This window comes from Musca domestica, unplaced genomic scaffold (assembly GCF_030504385.1).
Source record: "Musca domestica strain aabys unplaced genomic scaffold, Musca_domestica.polishedcontigs.V.1.1 6, whole genome shotgun sequence".
NCBI lineage: Eukaryota > Metazoa > Arthropoda > Insecta > Diptera > Muscidae > Musca > Musca domestica.
The window spans coordinates 4,191,373-4,208,617 of NW_026712363.1; the positions used below are offsets into that span (position 1 = coordinate 4,191,373).

At 33.3% G+C, this 17,245-nt stretch overlaps 1 protein-coding gene across 1 annotated transcript in view; it reads right to left on the minus strand.

Annotated features, from left to right (window-relative positions):
* Window positions 1–11,565, minus strand: part of LOC101900048 (transcription factor AP-2-epsilon) — a 405,339-nt gene extending 393,774 nt beyond the window's left edge. Inside the window, exon 1 of the mRNA XM_059129115.1 lies at window positions 11,518–11,565. Within this exon, the coding sequence (XP_058985098.1) occupies window positions 11,518–11,556 (39 nt within the window). The 5' untranslated portion in view covers window positions 11,557–11,565. The remainder of the gene's footprint in view (window positions 1–11,517) is intronic.
* Between the last annotated feature and the right edge of the window lie 5,680 nt (window positions 11,566–17,245).

Consider the following 17,245-nt stretch of genomic DNA (forward strand, 5'->3'; position numbering starts at 1 on the left):
GGTCACGTGTTAGTTTTTCACATTGATTCTTATTTTTACATTCCCCTTCTCGTTTTACTAGGATAACAAAAACCCCTGGCAAGGACTTCATTTCGCTATGGCCACCGGCATTTCCAATATTAACATAAACATGCATTCTATTATAATATGTCTATGTACACAACTTCATCCAGAAACCCTCCCTCCTTTGTCATTGCTGCCGCAGTCACTGTCTTGCAGAGATGTGGAACGAAAGGCAGTTGAAACCATTAGAGCTAGACTGTTGCTGATGATAAACTTTAGCAGAACATTGGATAATGTCGATTAGCGACCAGCTACATCACCCACACTCGTAAAAGAAAAAAATATTCCATAATTATCCAAACGGCTTGGCATATAATTGGCTTTTGTGAAAGTTATTTTACATCCGAGCTGTTGTCGAGTAGCTTGTACTAGTGTTGTGTCGTAGTGCAGCTAGGTGTAGAAACTAGTAGAAACACATTCACTTCTATCCACATCTTATCAGTATTTCCATAATGAAGAGCTATTTATACATCAGATTTAAGTTCATGTGTTCGGTTGAAAAATCAAGCAATTGTTTGGTATGAGTTGACACATGAGCTCTGCAAGACAGTGTTTAATGAACTTAGTCCATGTCGTGGTTTGTCGCACGAATAACCACAGGATAATTCATATCTGCGATATGTCACGTTTACCATGCATATCTGTAATTATTTGCACAGTGGGCGGTGTATTACTTTTTACACAAAATCAGGGCATAATCTACGCATAATGTCACTTGAAAGACTCAATGGTAAATTTTAGGTAGCGTTTATATTTAAGGACTTCTTGATTTGTGCAACAATATTAAACAAAAACTAATTTATATTTACACTCGATAGCTCCGCTTGAAACTTGTAATAATTAATTTCAAAAAACAGTGACTTACATTTATTGCATCGTGTAGTTTCTATATACTTTCTTTATTCTAACTATTATACTACTAAATACAAAAATATAAACTAGTATTCGTCCGACTTGTCTTTAGTCCGCACACATTTTCTACAAATTTAATTAGCTTTTGTGATTATTAATGAATAAATTTGCGTATGTCTGTTAAATGTATCATCGTTTATGTGATGATTCTCTAGACACATCTACAAATTTTTAATATCATTCACCATGAGCGAAACTGATCCTCATAATTGAGAGCAATACTTCGGCTGACAGATCTTGACGTCGACTCGGGTTAAAATCCCTTTTTTAACAGGTGCATTCGAGTTATAAAAGTGCGAAATGCTTTTAAGTTTTTTTCTTTTCTTCGTTAGAAGTTTTTGTATTTCGTAATATTGATGTTTTTCGACGTTTGCCTTACTGTTGGCATAAGTTGGAAGGACGAAATATTCCACAAAAAGTTCATATTCGGCTTGACTGAAATAAATAGCTATGAAAACTGCAATTTCATGATAAGTGAATCTGTCCTTCTCAGTTCTTAATATAGAATAATATAATTCTTAATATATTAATATAGAATTAAGATAGGCTCAAATTTTGTCGTTAGGTAGGTTAAGTTCGAAAATAGATCATGTCGGTCCACTTTTTCGTATAGCGCCCATATAACGGTACCTCTCAACATTTGATGATTTTAACGATATTAAAGACCAACATTGTTTTAAATTTCGTATTGGAAGATCATAATGGGCACTACAGTCTATAAAAAATTGCCCATATAACGGTTATAAAGGATATCGTTCGTTTTTTGATTTTCGTATCACAAAATGACGTGTGAGACAGTCCTCTCTGCATTACTAGGTGATTCAGTTCCATAAGTCAAAAACATACCATACATACAGGGTGAGATGCAAAAACAGCAACCAACTTCAGATTGCTATCATTTCTAAGCCACTAGTCCGACAGCAGTTAAAGTTTTTCCAGTGACAGCTCATTATATTGTTTACAAGCGTACAAAAGCATTTTTCGGAAATTTTCCAGAAAAAAGTTATTCGTGATGGAATTCAGCTGTGATAATGTGATTTCTTTATATTTGGCTGGAAAACCACAAGTTGCTATCGTTGGAGCACTCCAGCATTTAAATAAGAACAAATCTTTTGTGTCTCGTTCCCGTGATACTATTAGCGTAGCCCGACGTCAAGGAAGTGGACGGAAGAAAACAGCAACATTAGCAGAAATGGTTCGAAAAGTAAAGAAGCGACTTGATCGAAACCTGCGTCACAGTGGCCGAAAAATGGCTCGTAAGCTGAACATATCGCAATATTCCATTCGGCACATATTTAAAAATAAGCTCGGGGTAAAACCATTTAAATTCCAAAAAGTGCAAAAACTTACACCGCAACAGAAAGAAAATAGACTCAAAAGAGCTAAAGAGTTGCTTCGCTTGGCCGAAAGTGTTGAACTGCCGAATTTGGTTTTCTCCGATAAAAAAAAAAACATTCGTTGTCCAGCAGTTTGTAAACAAACAAAATAGTCGTGTTTACTTGCCAAAGAGGTCAGCTGAAAATGCGCACCTTCGGTTGGGCACCAGAACTCAAGCACCGGCCATACTGATGGTGTGGGCCGAGATAACAGCCGTTGGTTGCTCACCGCCCGTATTAATCGTGGCATCAGAATAAATGCCGAATATTATCGCGAAAATATTTTGGAGGTTGTATTAAAGCCTTGTTCACGCAAATATTTTGGCTGCAGACCTTGGACATTCCACCATCGCATTCAGCACCATCGCACTCAGCACGCGCCACCCAAGAATGGGTACAAAATGAAGTTCCTGGCTTCATTTCCAGCGCACAATGGCCACCAAAATCTCCGGATACCAATCCGTTGGACTATTGTGTCTGGAGTATTTTGAAAAGCAAGTTTGGCAATAAAAACTACCAAAGTGTCGATCACCTCAAGCAAGCGCTTCGCCGGGAATGGGCCAAAATACCGCAGAGCAACATTCGGGCAGTGTGTGACGGTCTCATTGGCCATTTGAAGGCCATAATTCGTGCCAAAGGTGACCAATTCAAACAAATCTAAACTTATTCTAAAATTTGATCCTTTTTTTGACATTTTTTCTTTCATTCAATAAAATTAAAAAAAAAAATAATAAAAATGATAGCGTTTGACTTTGTTGCAGTTTTTTATCTCACCCTGTATGGAAAACGCAGTTTTGTTTATTTTATTTTTTTCAACAAATTAACAAAATAACGAAAGTGAAAAATTAAAGGTTTCTTTACAAAATCATATTTCATATATCTTCAGGTTTTATTAAAAGATCAATATTCACATAATTAAAAAAGAACATATACAAACAAACACATATGCATTTGACAGAATGCGCCATGCAAATAAAAAATCAAGCAAAACCACCATAAGTTCGGACCGAATTTCTAATAAGCTCTACCATGGGGTGAAAAAAATCTTTTAACAAATGTAGCTAAATTTAACTATAATGGACATATTCCAGTCATTTGTTATTACAGAAGACAGAACCAATAAAAACTCTACATACCGAATCTGCTAAAAATACTGTGCTTAAAATCATCAGAAAATCGAAAGGCACCATAATATCGAGGCTATAGTAAAACATGAAACTGTATAGTCAACTATCTGCCACAGGAGAAAGAACCTTAAGATATATTCAAATATCTACGGTGTTACCCATTCCAAATATCATGTTCCGTTCCATAGTTTCCGAGTGTTAGGGATATAAATTATGCATTAACTTCCAATTTAAAGGTCGGATGTTTCTTTATGACGTTCCTCCTTAAAAAATCTGACCGATCTTAAACCAATATTTTCCATAAAACTACGTTGTAGGGAATAATTAACATTGGTCGGCAGATACTATCATTTTTTTTCATTCTCTGTAGGTGCTTCTCGATTATTTAGAAAAGTTAGTTAACTTAACATTTAAGTTTTGTAGACTTAAAATTCTGCGAAATATTTTAACAGAAATATAATTGACATGTATATCTCTGGTTTGGCGTAGATTATAGGGGTGTCTCAAGTTTTTAATTATTTTTCAACAAATCGCAAAACTTCATTAACATCATGCAATATAAGACACAGGCGAAAAATAAACAATCATTGGATTTGAATGATCCCTTTAACATACCACAAAATGCTATTTTCTGATAAAGGCGGTGGAGTACAAATGCAATCAACTGTTTTAAGCTTGTCACCCTCACTTTGTGGCGTTTGATGTATTATTCGCTTCATTTGTCCGACAGGTCTTGACAAATAAAATACATTTTGTCAAAGACAAATATGTAAACAAACACACAACACGTTCCAACCACCAGCGGTAAAGGAAGAGACCAGCACACGTCCCTTTGTTTAGGTAAAGGATAACAAAAAAGACCAACACGCTCTAAAGAAAAACATCCAACTGCCACAAAATCTTCCACCAATAATTCGTTGTGGTCACATTGTGTGAACCATTGCCGGTGACAACAGAATTTCAATTGGCACGAAAAAAGACGTCGAGGTGGTTTTCTCAAAGCAAACTGAAAACTCTACTCAACAATATCAACCTCATTTTTATCGTAGCCTTTTTCAAATTTTCGCCGAGTACTGAAATCGATTAAAATTTGAAATTTTCAATTTACTTGCACAAATGATATTATTCCGCATAACTTGTCACCCAAATGAATATTCACTCTTAAAAAGTAACAACCCAGAACCATATTTCAAAACAGAGTAACTGAGGGGAAATCGTTTTAACCTATGTAGATTTATTTTTGAGAAGGACATTTGTAAATTTGAATTTAAATTTCACAAAGTAGGCTATTCGAAATTGATTATCGCCAGCATCATACAAAGTAATATATAGCTTTTATCTTTAAAAAAGCTTAAACTTTGCTAAAAATCTCGGCTTACAACTGCAGTCGATTTACAAATTTGGGGGTTTTCATGTTCTAAGCTTATTGATGTTTTCCTTGTTTTGTGATTTATTGTTGTATTCTTTTTAACTCATTTATTTAAGGGACATTAAGGATGAATGAAGATGTTATCGTCCTCAGAATCGATAGTCATTTCTAAATTGAAGAAAAAAAGTAACTTGGTCAAAAATGTTCGCTACCACTATTGTGCACTAATTTGATTTTCAACATTATATCGAACAGAATAAAAAAAACAAGTAAAAAACTTTTAATACCATCGAACATTGAGTAAAGAAAACATCTTTATATATAAAAGAGGAAATGTTTGTACGTTTGATTGTTTGGGTATTATAAATTTGGTTGGACCAAAAATGACATAGGAAACTATATATGGATCTTCCTATCTCACCGAACTGAGTCCGTCTGCCACGTATGTCACGCAAACGTAGCATTGAGGTGGGGCTAGGGTTAGAATAGAAGCCTATTGTTTTTGGAGATGATCGCATAATACTTAGGGGTTGAAATGGACCGAAAACACAAAAAAATAACTGATTTTTCAGTTTCTCTACAGGTCGCAATTATAGACCAATCGACGCCGAATAGAGTTTAAGGCTGGTCAGAAGCCTACCATTTTATTTGGCAAAAGAAAAATAATTAGCGGATAAAATATACCATAACTTTTATGTAAAAACCTAGCTGAACCCGGTGCTCTTCGCTACCCCTTTTGATTTTTTATGAATTCAAAATTTTATCTATATATATAAAAGAATGTTGTGTTAGTTACTACGCTTATAACTTAAGAATCGCTGGACTGATTTTAACGATTCATACAAATTCGGAATTGTCTCCTGGCCGAAAAGGATAAAATCCAAAAAATAGGGTTAATATGTGATATATAAATACTTTCATTTTGACTTTTTAAATGTACAATAATAATGTTTTATTTTGCATGTTTTTTTCCCATTTTACTTATATTTTTCTAATGTACATTTGTACTGTTTTTTATATTTTATTTTTGAATTCGAATATTAATACCAATTTATTTAATTGACTTGAGAACTGAAATTGAAGGCGGGTTACATCGAAATAATTTAACGCTGTCACGCCAAAATTAAAAGATACTTTTTCAAAAATCGCTAAAAAGAGATCTCATTGCAAAAATTCTGAAATCGGAAAAAGTCGAACAATTTTTTCAATGGAATCTAATAAGGTCCTTTTAACTTTTGCTGTAAAAAAATAATCGAATAAGTTGAAGATTTGTTTATTTTTTCAATTTGTTTTTTTTTATTGAATTCAATAGATTTTTTGTAAATAAAATAAAGAATTATTTTTACAATATAAAAGAAAGTTATGTTAGGTACTACGCTTATAACTATAGAATGGGTTGACGGATTTTGACAATTCATATAATTTTGGAATGGTATCCTGGCCAAAAAATCGCGGTAAAATATACCTAAAATGTGAATGAAAAAAAAAATTGTTGGTGATTTTTTTTTTCAATTTGAAAAACTAAAAGATGTTCACTTTTTATTGTTTTGAATTCTGAATGAATAATAATAAAAATGGAAAGAGTGACCCACTTCTTTCACATGACAATAATCCGTCCAATGAGAAGTCAAAATGCAATTCATTGGGACTGCAATCAGTGAAATACCGAATATAAAGGGTGCAAAATGGTAGAGCGAATTGGATATTTACTAAAAAAAGTATTCATATCCTTCCAGAAACTGTTCCAAAGCTTTCAAGATCCCTTAAATCGCTCTGCAGGCGATGTTATGAGGTACAATCCGATTTAAAGTACCCATAGGGGTACAACATGTATAGGGGTATATGTTGCATTTTAACCATATTTGTCGTACTAATTTCGGCAAATATTGGTAACTTGAGAATAAACCATCCTTGCAAAAAATGATCACGTTTTGGCATAACCATCATATGTATGATTGAAGCTATTTTCGGTGTCTTGAACATGTCTTTTTTTTCATTTTTAGGTCTTCATTTGGCATCTTTGTTTCTAAGGGAGTACAAAATATCTTTTCATAAAAATTTCAATTTTCTATCTTGGGTTTGACCACATTCATCAATTGATTTGGCTACTCTAGGGTAGAGAATTATCTTATAGGCACTTATTTGAATATAGTTCTCACATTAGTGTACTCCTAAGTCCATTTTCCCAACCAATGTATGGTCAGAAAAGAAAATTTGGTATTCTATTGAATTTGAAACTCCCAAGAGAATATTGGTTGGGAACTTATATGTGGGATGTACGTCTATATGACATAAACTCCGAAATGTCAATTGTGGCAGAAATATGAAAAAGTCACGAATATTAATTTCATTGATCGTCATTGAATTATACTATGATAAAAAATATGGGCTTTATGGGGTCTCCAACGCACAATTTAAATGACAAAAAATTAATTCCTATCTTACGGTAATGGGTGTAAACGAGTAATTATCTTTGACTATTTTGAAATCGATCATAAGGTGGAAATACAAATTCTAAATTACAGTTAATTTGAATGGAAAATGTTGATAAGCTCTTTACAATATCAAAAATTGAGCTGAGTTTCACATAGAAGTTCTTTATCATATAGGTTTTTAACACTCAATTATAGCCTGTGGCTGAAAAATAAAACCAGGTTATTCAAAATATCTATCGGTAGCTGATTATCTATAATAATTTTTGACATCAATGTTTATTTCTATTTAGACTCAGATCTGTGTTCTATTATGCTTAAAAAATATGCATTAAAGACTAAAAGTACGGGCCGGCAACGCGGATTTATTAATTTCATAGCAAATGCCAAGCGTGCAGGAAACTGCAATTTTTTGAAGTTGAGTGGCATTTCTGTTGCAATTAGGAAATTCGAGGTAGCAACATACTTCCCCGTAATAATTGTTTCCTCAACCGATTTCACTGAACCGATTTCAATATAATTTGACAAATTTATTTTTGTACCTCATGCCGAACTTCATTGGAATCGGACATACGTATTGTGTTTGGTGCATCAAATACATGAAATCAGCCGAAAATGTATATGGAGCTATATCCAAATCTCAACCGATTTCAATAACATTTGGCAAACATATTTTTTAGATAAATTCCACCCACATTTCAAATTTCATTGAAATGCGGCGCACACAGCGTGTTTAATGTTTCAAAAACATAAAATCGGCCGAAAATATATATGGGAGCTATATCCAAATCTGAACCGATTTCAATATAATTTGGTAAATTTATTTTTGTTCCGAATTCCGTTGCGTATTCCAAATTTGTAGACTGTATCTGTTATCGATCAATAGATATGTGCATATAGAATCTAAAATTTTGAGAGGTACCTCCGATTCTGATGCTATACCTCCAGTTCCAAGTGGAATTTCAAAATATGGCCTACATTACTTTAAGGCGATGTTGTAGTATACCTGGAAATTTTCAGGAAAATCTGTTCAGCGGATTTTGAGTCCATAAATTACAGATATATAAGAAGATACGAAAATTTCGACTAAACAGTGAATATTTTTAATCCTTTTTCAGATTTTTTCATATTTGACTTATAATATTGATTACGTTTGATAAAACTTATTCACCTCTCAACACTATGTTTTGGGAGTATTATATTCAAGTCGCAATTATCGTCCGATTCTCAAGAAATTTTTCATGGGGATAGAGTTAGGGTCAGAATTGAAGCCTATTGTTTATATTGTATATGTAGAGGTTCAAATGAACCAAAAATCACAACTTTGCTGATTGCAAAACCAATCGACACGGAATTTTGTATAAGGTTAGGTTTTGGGACAGCGCAGAAGTGTAGCGTTTTAGACGACCTTTGAATTTTATTGAGCGGTAAATGGACCACAACTTTCGTGTGAAATTGTTTTGAATACCTAAAAACACGATGGGGTGTGTTAATATTGGGCAAATGAACCCGGTCAAAAAGCCAAGAGTAACATTTGGGCAGGGAATCTTCCAAAATAGATTTGGACATAAGAGGGTTTTCAAAATATTGTAGTGTTGTAGGGTATCACATGGTCGGCCCGCACGGAATTTGTTTACTTGTTTGTTTGTAATTAATGGACTCGAAAACCACTGAACAGATTTTCCTGAAAATGTCCATACATACTACATCATCGACTGAAATTCTACTTGGAATTTGAGATATAACATCAGAATCGGAGGTACCTCCAAAAAATTTAGATTTTAAATACATTGGTTGATTACACATACAGTCTCCATATTTGGAATGTGTAACGGAATTTGGAACAAATATAAATTTGACAAATTATATTGAAATCAGTTCTGATTTGGATATAACTCCCATATACATATTCGGCCGACTCAATGTATTTGACGCACCAAACACGGTATGTAACTCTAATTTCAATAAAATTTGGAATGTGTAACCGAATTCGAAACAATTACCACACCATATTGAAATCGGTTAAAATTTGGGTATAACTCCCATATATATTTTGTATGCATTTAGTGCACTGAACATAATATATTTCTCCAATTTCAATGAAATCTGGAAATAAAATTGTAAAATTTCATTGAAATCGGTACAGATTTGGATGTAGTTCATATGTAAATGTATCGCCTGCATTTGTGTATTTGATGCTCCAAAAACGCTATGTATTTCAAATTTCAATTAAGTTTGGAATGGGTGACGGAATTCGGCTGACTAGGCTAACAATAAAAAACTATGCAACAACTTAATTGACGCTTAATTGGATTATTACCGGAAGTATGTGAGTTGATATGTATTGGTACCTAAATCCTTCCAATAGCTACAAAAACGCCATTTAACTTCAAAAGATTGCAGTTTCCTGTACGGTTGGTATTTGCTATGACAATTAATAAATGCCAAAGACAACATCTATAAACTATAAAAGTAAGACGCGCTCCGGGTTCAGCTAGTTTTTATATAAAAGTATCTGAATTCAAACGTATTTCACTTTAAACGACAAGTACCAGTCAAAACGTTTGGATAATGCTGCTAAATTTTAAAAAAAAAAAAAACAATACCTTTAGGAATGCCATTTACCAAATCTTCTTAAATCCCAAATTTGATTTCTTGAGTAAATGTGACTAGGATTATCACAATACCGAATATAGGTGGATACCGTTATATTTTCGCTTTAGGAAAACGTGGACCTATATAATAAATATTGTGCCACCGCATCTAAAATCCATTATGACAAATACCAATTTTTTGTGGCAAAATCATAAAAATACCGAATATCGGGAGGTACCGTTATATGGGGGCTATACGAAAACTGGACCTACAAATACCATTTTTTAGACAAATTTGTGAAAAAATTTTGAATAAATAATCAAAATAGAGAATATCGGCATCCTTTTCAATATCAACTATCCTAGACACAATACAAACTATTGTGCCAAATGTTGAAGTTCTACGTTAAATAATGTGGGCTATATCGTGATTTCAACAGACAGACAGACATCGTTAGAATTTTATGCTGATCAGGAATGTATATACCTTAGTGGGTCTGCGACGAATGTTTAGAGATGTTACAAACGGAATAACAAAGTTAATATATCCTCACTTTGAAGGTGAAGGTAAAATATGATATCTTTCAGAAATGAATGGATACACTTACAAATTAATGGAGGACAGAATGGAAATGCGTATTACCAAATAAAGATAGAACAAAACTTTTAAGCATTTACATAAGATTGTATTCAACTTGTACCTTGTAACCTATTCTGCAAAGTCTTTAGAAGATGATTATTATCATCTAAAAACCTGATAAATCTACATTTAGATGTCGCTCACGTGTATAATCTATACGGAAAGTTTAGCCAGAACCAAACACCAATGAACAGGTGAGCTTGTTTCCTCGACTTTAGTGAAAGTCATAACAACATTTTGCTTTCATATTGTCGAACAAGTGGAAATATGTTAAGTTCGTCCGGGCCGAATACTGAATACCCATCCCAATAGATGAAGAAAACTTATGAAAACAAAAGTATTCGGATATGACATTCGAACGGGCTGTAAGTAATCGGTTGAAAAATTTGTTAAAAACTTTAAATGTTTTAATGGGCGGCAATGTTACATGAGAATATATCGAACCTTGAACCTACAAAAATCAAAATTCCCTCGGGGGATAAAGAAAAGTGTGGACCTATATAGACAATGCTCCGTCACAACACGTAGATATCATTACAAAATATAAATATAGAATTTTATACAAATACGTTAGAAAAAGTGGTTAAAATCATAAGAATGCCGAATATCGGGAGGTACCGTTATATAGTCAACTGTAGTCGAACATCAATAACCAAATTTGAAACACTTCCGTTGAAAAATGTGAATTAGAGGCACCGTCATAGGAATACGTGGTAAAATTATCTCTTAAGGGGCATTCTTATAATTCTTGCAGCATTTTTTCAAAAGAGAACTTTCACATATTGACTATATTTAAGCTAGTCAATTGTAACGAAGTTATTTTTGTTTCATTTTCTATTTAAAAATTGCGCAAATTTTTCGTATTGTTCCGAAAGGGTAGCACTAGAGATTTCCCTTTATTGACATTAAAAGTTATATGATATTTATTTAATCCACCATGTTTTTATTGCTTGTATGGGTTTTAACAAATAGGTAGAAATGTTTTTTTTAATAAAACGACATACCTGCCATGCGTTGGCATCAAGTGTGGCTAGGAATGACATGTCAAATTCCTGCAATAGGAATCATTTCATCAATAACGAAAACATAAATGCACAAATGTTTGTCCTTTTTCGTTGAAACCTTACCTTCCTTCGGAAATTACTTGCGAAATCCAGAGTGAATGCCGTCAAAACCTAAGGTCAGTGAACAAAAAATGTAGTGAACAAATTTTTGCCGCAGGTAATAATATCACAAAATATATTAGATTAGTGGTATTTTTTTAACTCTGTCGGTAGACAGTTTGTCTCAGTTATCCTGTTTCTTCAACGGTGTATACAAAATCCGGTCCGGCAATACGATATAACGAAAGTTTATTTCCGTTCCGTATTTTTTAAGGGCGACGACCGCGGAAATTGAGTCACCTTATTTTTTCAACATATTATTTTGATGAATGTGTTTTTGGGAAAACTTCCGTATTTCTTGCGGTTGAATTCAAGAAATTCAGCAAACTTACACGTTAAGAGTTTCGGTGCGAATGCAACGAGGTCCCAGCCTTTGGCTATGTACAACCTGGGGGTGTACCCTTCTCAGCTGCTGATGGTATTGTTTCGTTTTTGCATGCGTACGTACATGCTGCGGGACACCTAAGATACGTACATACATGTATGTAGCTATGGACCCCGTTCTTCTCAGTTTACAAGCGATATGTCTTCTCCAATGGACAAGTATCTAAAGCTCCTCTTTTATATGAGTATACATGTGAGTATGTAGAGACGACTGGTTGCCTAGCTGATTGGGTGGTTGGGTACGCAGTGCAGAGTAAAATACCGCTGAGTCTGTTGGAGCAACGTATAGATGTGAAGGGACAACAACGCCTCAGTGCGTCGGTTATTTAATCTTCCGCATACCTATCGTTGTGACCCGAGGAGAATCGATGCTTGCTGGCAATATTTGCCTTGGCAGGAGTGAATACACAATTTGGATCTCGACACAACTGTGCACGCACACGTAGACAGACAGCGATTGGGTCTACATGTTTGTGTATGCATCACAAAAACAGCAAATGGCTCCGTAGATGGCGGATAGGTGGTTGTGTATGCTTCAGCAAAAACCCCACAATTGAGCACACATTTGTACAGATTTACAATCTGCAGCATCCCTCCCCATGACCCCAAATATACAAAATGCCTTACATAAAGTACCGAGTCGTGCAGCAAATTGCCTTAGGTTAAAATATCCTCCTCCCCCTTTCCACTACCTTCATCAACTAGCCACCCTACGGGAGCATGGAGTTGCCTTGTCGCCGCATTTACATGCAAAACAAAAAATGTTTGTCTGTGTGTGTGAAAAAGTACGTGGCTCATTGCCATGGATACTCACACGCACACACCCAGAGCATGTGGCCATCCGTGTTTAACTGTACACTCCACCTACTCTAGAAGAGTGTAAGCTTGGGATGGTCGAATACAGCAACGAAATATGGTTATAGATGTACTTTTTGAATGGTTCAATTCGATGTCTGTGCATATGTATACCTAAACAATACGTATATAGACAAATATGCACATGCATATATATATATATATATATATATATATATATATATATATATATATATATATATATATATATATATATATATATATATATATATATATATATATATATATATATATATATATATATATATATATATATATATATATATATATATATATATATATATATATATACATTGTGTGTCGAGTTTGTTTCTCTTTGGCCAGTAGCAAAGAGGGATACGGAAGTTGCGCTTCTGGGAATTGTTAATATTCCTGTGCAGACTGTGGCCATCAGCAAAATAAAAGCTGAAAAGTACTCTTAAAACTGAAGGATTATCTCTTACAAGGATTATCTCTTGAGAAATATATTATTGCTTTTGCGCATAGAGAGCACAAAATCATTGGTAAGAGCAATTTGTCTACTATTTTGTCAATTTATTCCATTTCGATTGCCACAGTTTAGTAAGGTCAACGAAGCGAGTGCATTAGTTAGCAAGGATTTTCATCGAGTTTCCACACAAACCCAACTTTTATATGTGATCCCAGAGTAAGGGCACCTCATAATCAAGCAATTTAATTACGATTGCATAATTGTTTTTGTTGTAAACTGATATAATCTTCAGAAATGGAATTTCAACTTTAAAATTCCACATTTGTTTTTAAAATATAAGCGTTTGGATTTAACTACATACCAATAGTCAATGTGTTAAATGTTTTTCCTTACTGTAAAATTGGTATTTAACTTAAATTAAATTGAAACAAGATAAGAATACTACGAATTAAATTGTATTCTATCGAACTTTAAGGAATTCAGTTACTAATATCAGAACATACCCCCAAATACTTGAGAAAAGCAAGTAAGCAAAGGCTATAGCATTTAATACCCCAGAACACTATAAAATGCTGGAAGATATGTCCAAATCTATTTTGGTAGATTTCATTTTTAAATAATGTTAATGTTACCTTTGGTTTTGACCAGGGGAATTTGTTGTATACAGAATTCTATCTCAATTCGTTCGAAAGATAGCGTGATTACAACAGACGGCCATCGCTAATCGAATTTGAATTTTATGCTTATCAAGAATATACATATATACTTCGTTTCGTCTGACATGAGTATTTCGTGTAGTTACAAATGGAATGACAAGGTTAATATACCCTCCATAGTATGGTGGAGGATATACAAATATTCACTTGTTTTATTGACACATTTTTCTTTATGTTCTAAGATTTTATCCTTTTTTGTCAAAAGTACATTCTGAATTGGTGAGAATTGTATAACTGTTTAGCGGGTCTTGACTTATAAGCGTTGTAACTAACATCAATTTCTTTTACACATAGATTGTACCTATTTCACGATATATCCAATATATTGGCTATCAGCACCACTGTAACCGTCATTAATGCACTTTTAATATATTTTAATATATTTGTGATTTCGTCGGGATTAAAAATATTCGCGTCTTAGTGGAAATATTTGTATTTTTTACATAAAAGTTATTATCTATTTTACCGGCAAAGCCTTTAAACCCATCCCTAAATTGCAACACCATGCTAAATTGGTCTATAATTGCAACCTGCAGAGAAACTGCAAAATCAGGAAAATTTTCGGTTTTTGTCCTTGGGGAAAAACATGAATGTAAAGGTAAGGTCACATTGGGCAAATGTTTGACGAAAAAGGTAAATTCTTCTTAGTCACAATCTGATCATCACATATTATTTGACGGCAAACACGAAAAACACTTAGGATCAAATATTTCCTTCATTTTTGGTCAAATTTAATTTTGATTTAAATTTAATTTGTTTTGTAAGGTCAAACAATTGTAAATATCAGTGTTGTAGCAGCATTTTGCTTTAAAAACAGGACACTGCAATTAAAAAGGTTTGATAATATAGAAAACAATGTATTTGTTTTATGTTTACTGAATAGAATTATGTTTTATGAATATAAAAATGATGGAATGCAACGAGTGATTATGTTTATTTATTAATTTTTATACCCTCCACCATAGTAAGGAGGGTATATTAAGTTTGTTATTCCGTTTGTAACGCCTCGAAATATACATTTTAGACCCCACAAAGTATTCTTGATCAGCATAAAATTCTATGTCGATTTAGCGGTGTCCGTCCGTCTGTGGAAATCACTCTAGCTTCCTTCTAGAAGTAGACTGATAAAATTTTACTTAACTGTATGTTATGTATGCAGGACATTTGGTATTGAAAATGGGCCATGTAGCTCCATGTTTTGGTATACCCCCCATATAACGGTACCTCCCTATATTCGGTTCTTTGTTGATTTTACCGACATTTTACCGGAATTCTTTCAAATTTGGTATTTGAAGTTCGTAATAGATATTACAGCCTAAGATAGAAAATGGGCCATGTTGGTCCATGTCTTCGTATAGCCCCCATATAGCGGTACCTCCCGATATTCGGCATGTTGATGATTTTAGCGACATTATTCACCAGAATTAAAATTTGGTATTTGAAGTTCGCAATGGATACAACAACCTAAGAAAGGAATTGTCTGTGCAGGTCCACGTCTTTGTATAGCCCCAAATATAACGGTACCTCGCGATATTCGGTAATTTGATGATCTTAGCGACATTATTCACCAGCATTTTTTGTTCAAATTTAGTATTTGAAGTTCGTAATGGATACTACAGCATATGATATTAAATTGTCAATGCAGGTCCACATCTTCGTATAGCCCCCATATAGCGGTACATCCCGATATTCGGTAATTTGTCGATCTTAGCGACATTATTCACAAGATTTTTTTTAAATTTTGGTGTTTGAAGTTCGTAACGGATACTACAGCCTATGGCAGAAAAATGTCTGTTTAGGTCCACGGTTTATAACTCCCGCGGTACCTCCCCATATTTAGTATTTTGATGAATTTAGCTACATTATAAACAGAATTTTTTTTTTGAAGTCTCGCATTTGAATATTGTAAAATCTTATGACAAAAGTTGCCTATGCAGGTCCACGTCCTCGTATAGACACACATTATTAGATTATAACAGATTTTTTAAGAGATTTTATTTAATTTTTTTTTGTATAGTTATTATTGACCTTTGATCAATATATTTTCTTCTGGTTTTTCGTTTGGCTTGAGGTCAGAATTTAAAAAAAACAGACGAATTTGTTTTTTTTTTTTATATTTTAATTTGTTTTTCCGATAATTCGACTATTTTTATTATTATTTTTATTATTACTATTATTATTATTATTATTATTATTATTATTATTATTATTATTATTATTATTATTATTATTATTATTATTATTATTATTATTATTATTATTATTATTATTATTATTATTATTATTATTATTTTTATTATTACTATTAATATTATTATTATTATTATTATTATTATTATTATTATTATTATTATTATTATTATTTTTTTTTTTTATTATTATTATTATTATTATTATTATTATTATTATTATTACTAGCTGGCCCGGTCCGCGTTGCCGGCCCGTAATTTTAGTCTTTAATGCTTATTATATCCCCCACCTTGGAAAGAAGGGTATATTAACTTTTAACATCCCTAAATGTTCGTCATAGACTCCGTCTGTATGTCTGTTTATTTAAATTACGATACAGCCCATATTATTTGACGTAGAGCTTCAAAATTTAGCAGAACAATTTGTACTGTGTATAGGATGGTTGGTATTGAAAATGGTCCACGTTTTGGTATAGTACCCATATAACGGTACCTCTCGAAATTCGTTATTTTGACGATTTTTGTCACATTTCTCATCGGATTTGTCCGCGTTGCCGGCCCGTAGTTTTAGTCTTTAATGCAAATTTAGCATAGCATAATATTTCACAAATCTAGCTCATAAAGGTGAACAAATTTTAATATAAATATTGATTCGACTAAATAGAAATAAATAACTATGGAAGGAGGGCAAAATAATTTCTGAATAGTCAAAGTTAATTACGCTTTTACACCCATTACCATAGCACCTCAAATTGCGCATTAGAGTCCCCAAAAAGTCTATGTTCTTGTTCATAGTAAAATTCAATGACGATTAAACAATACCCGCGTTGTTGTCCGCCAATCGGTAAACATCACTATAGATCGGCGGGCCTGGGGACTATATGGGGACTGTACCAAAATATTTACGTATGTTGACATTTTTCTGTAAGACGGTTCTCTACTCACAAAGTAGCCTAAATACAGCAAATAATGGC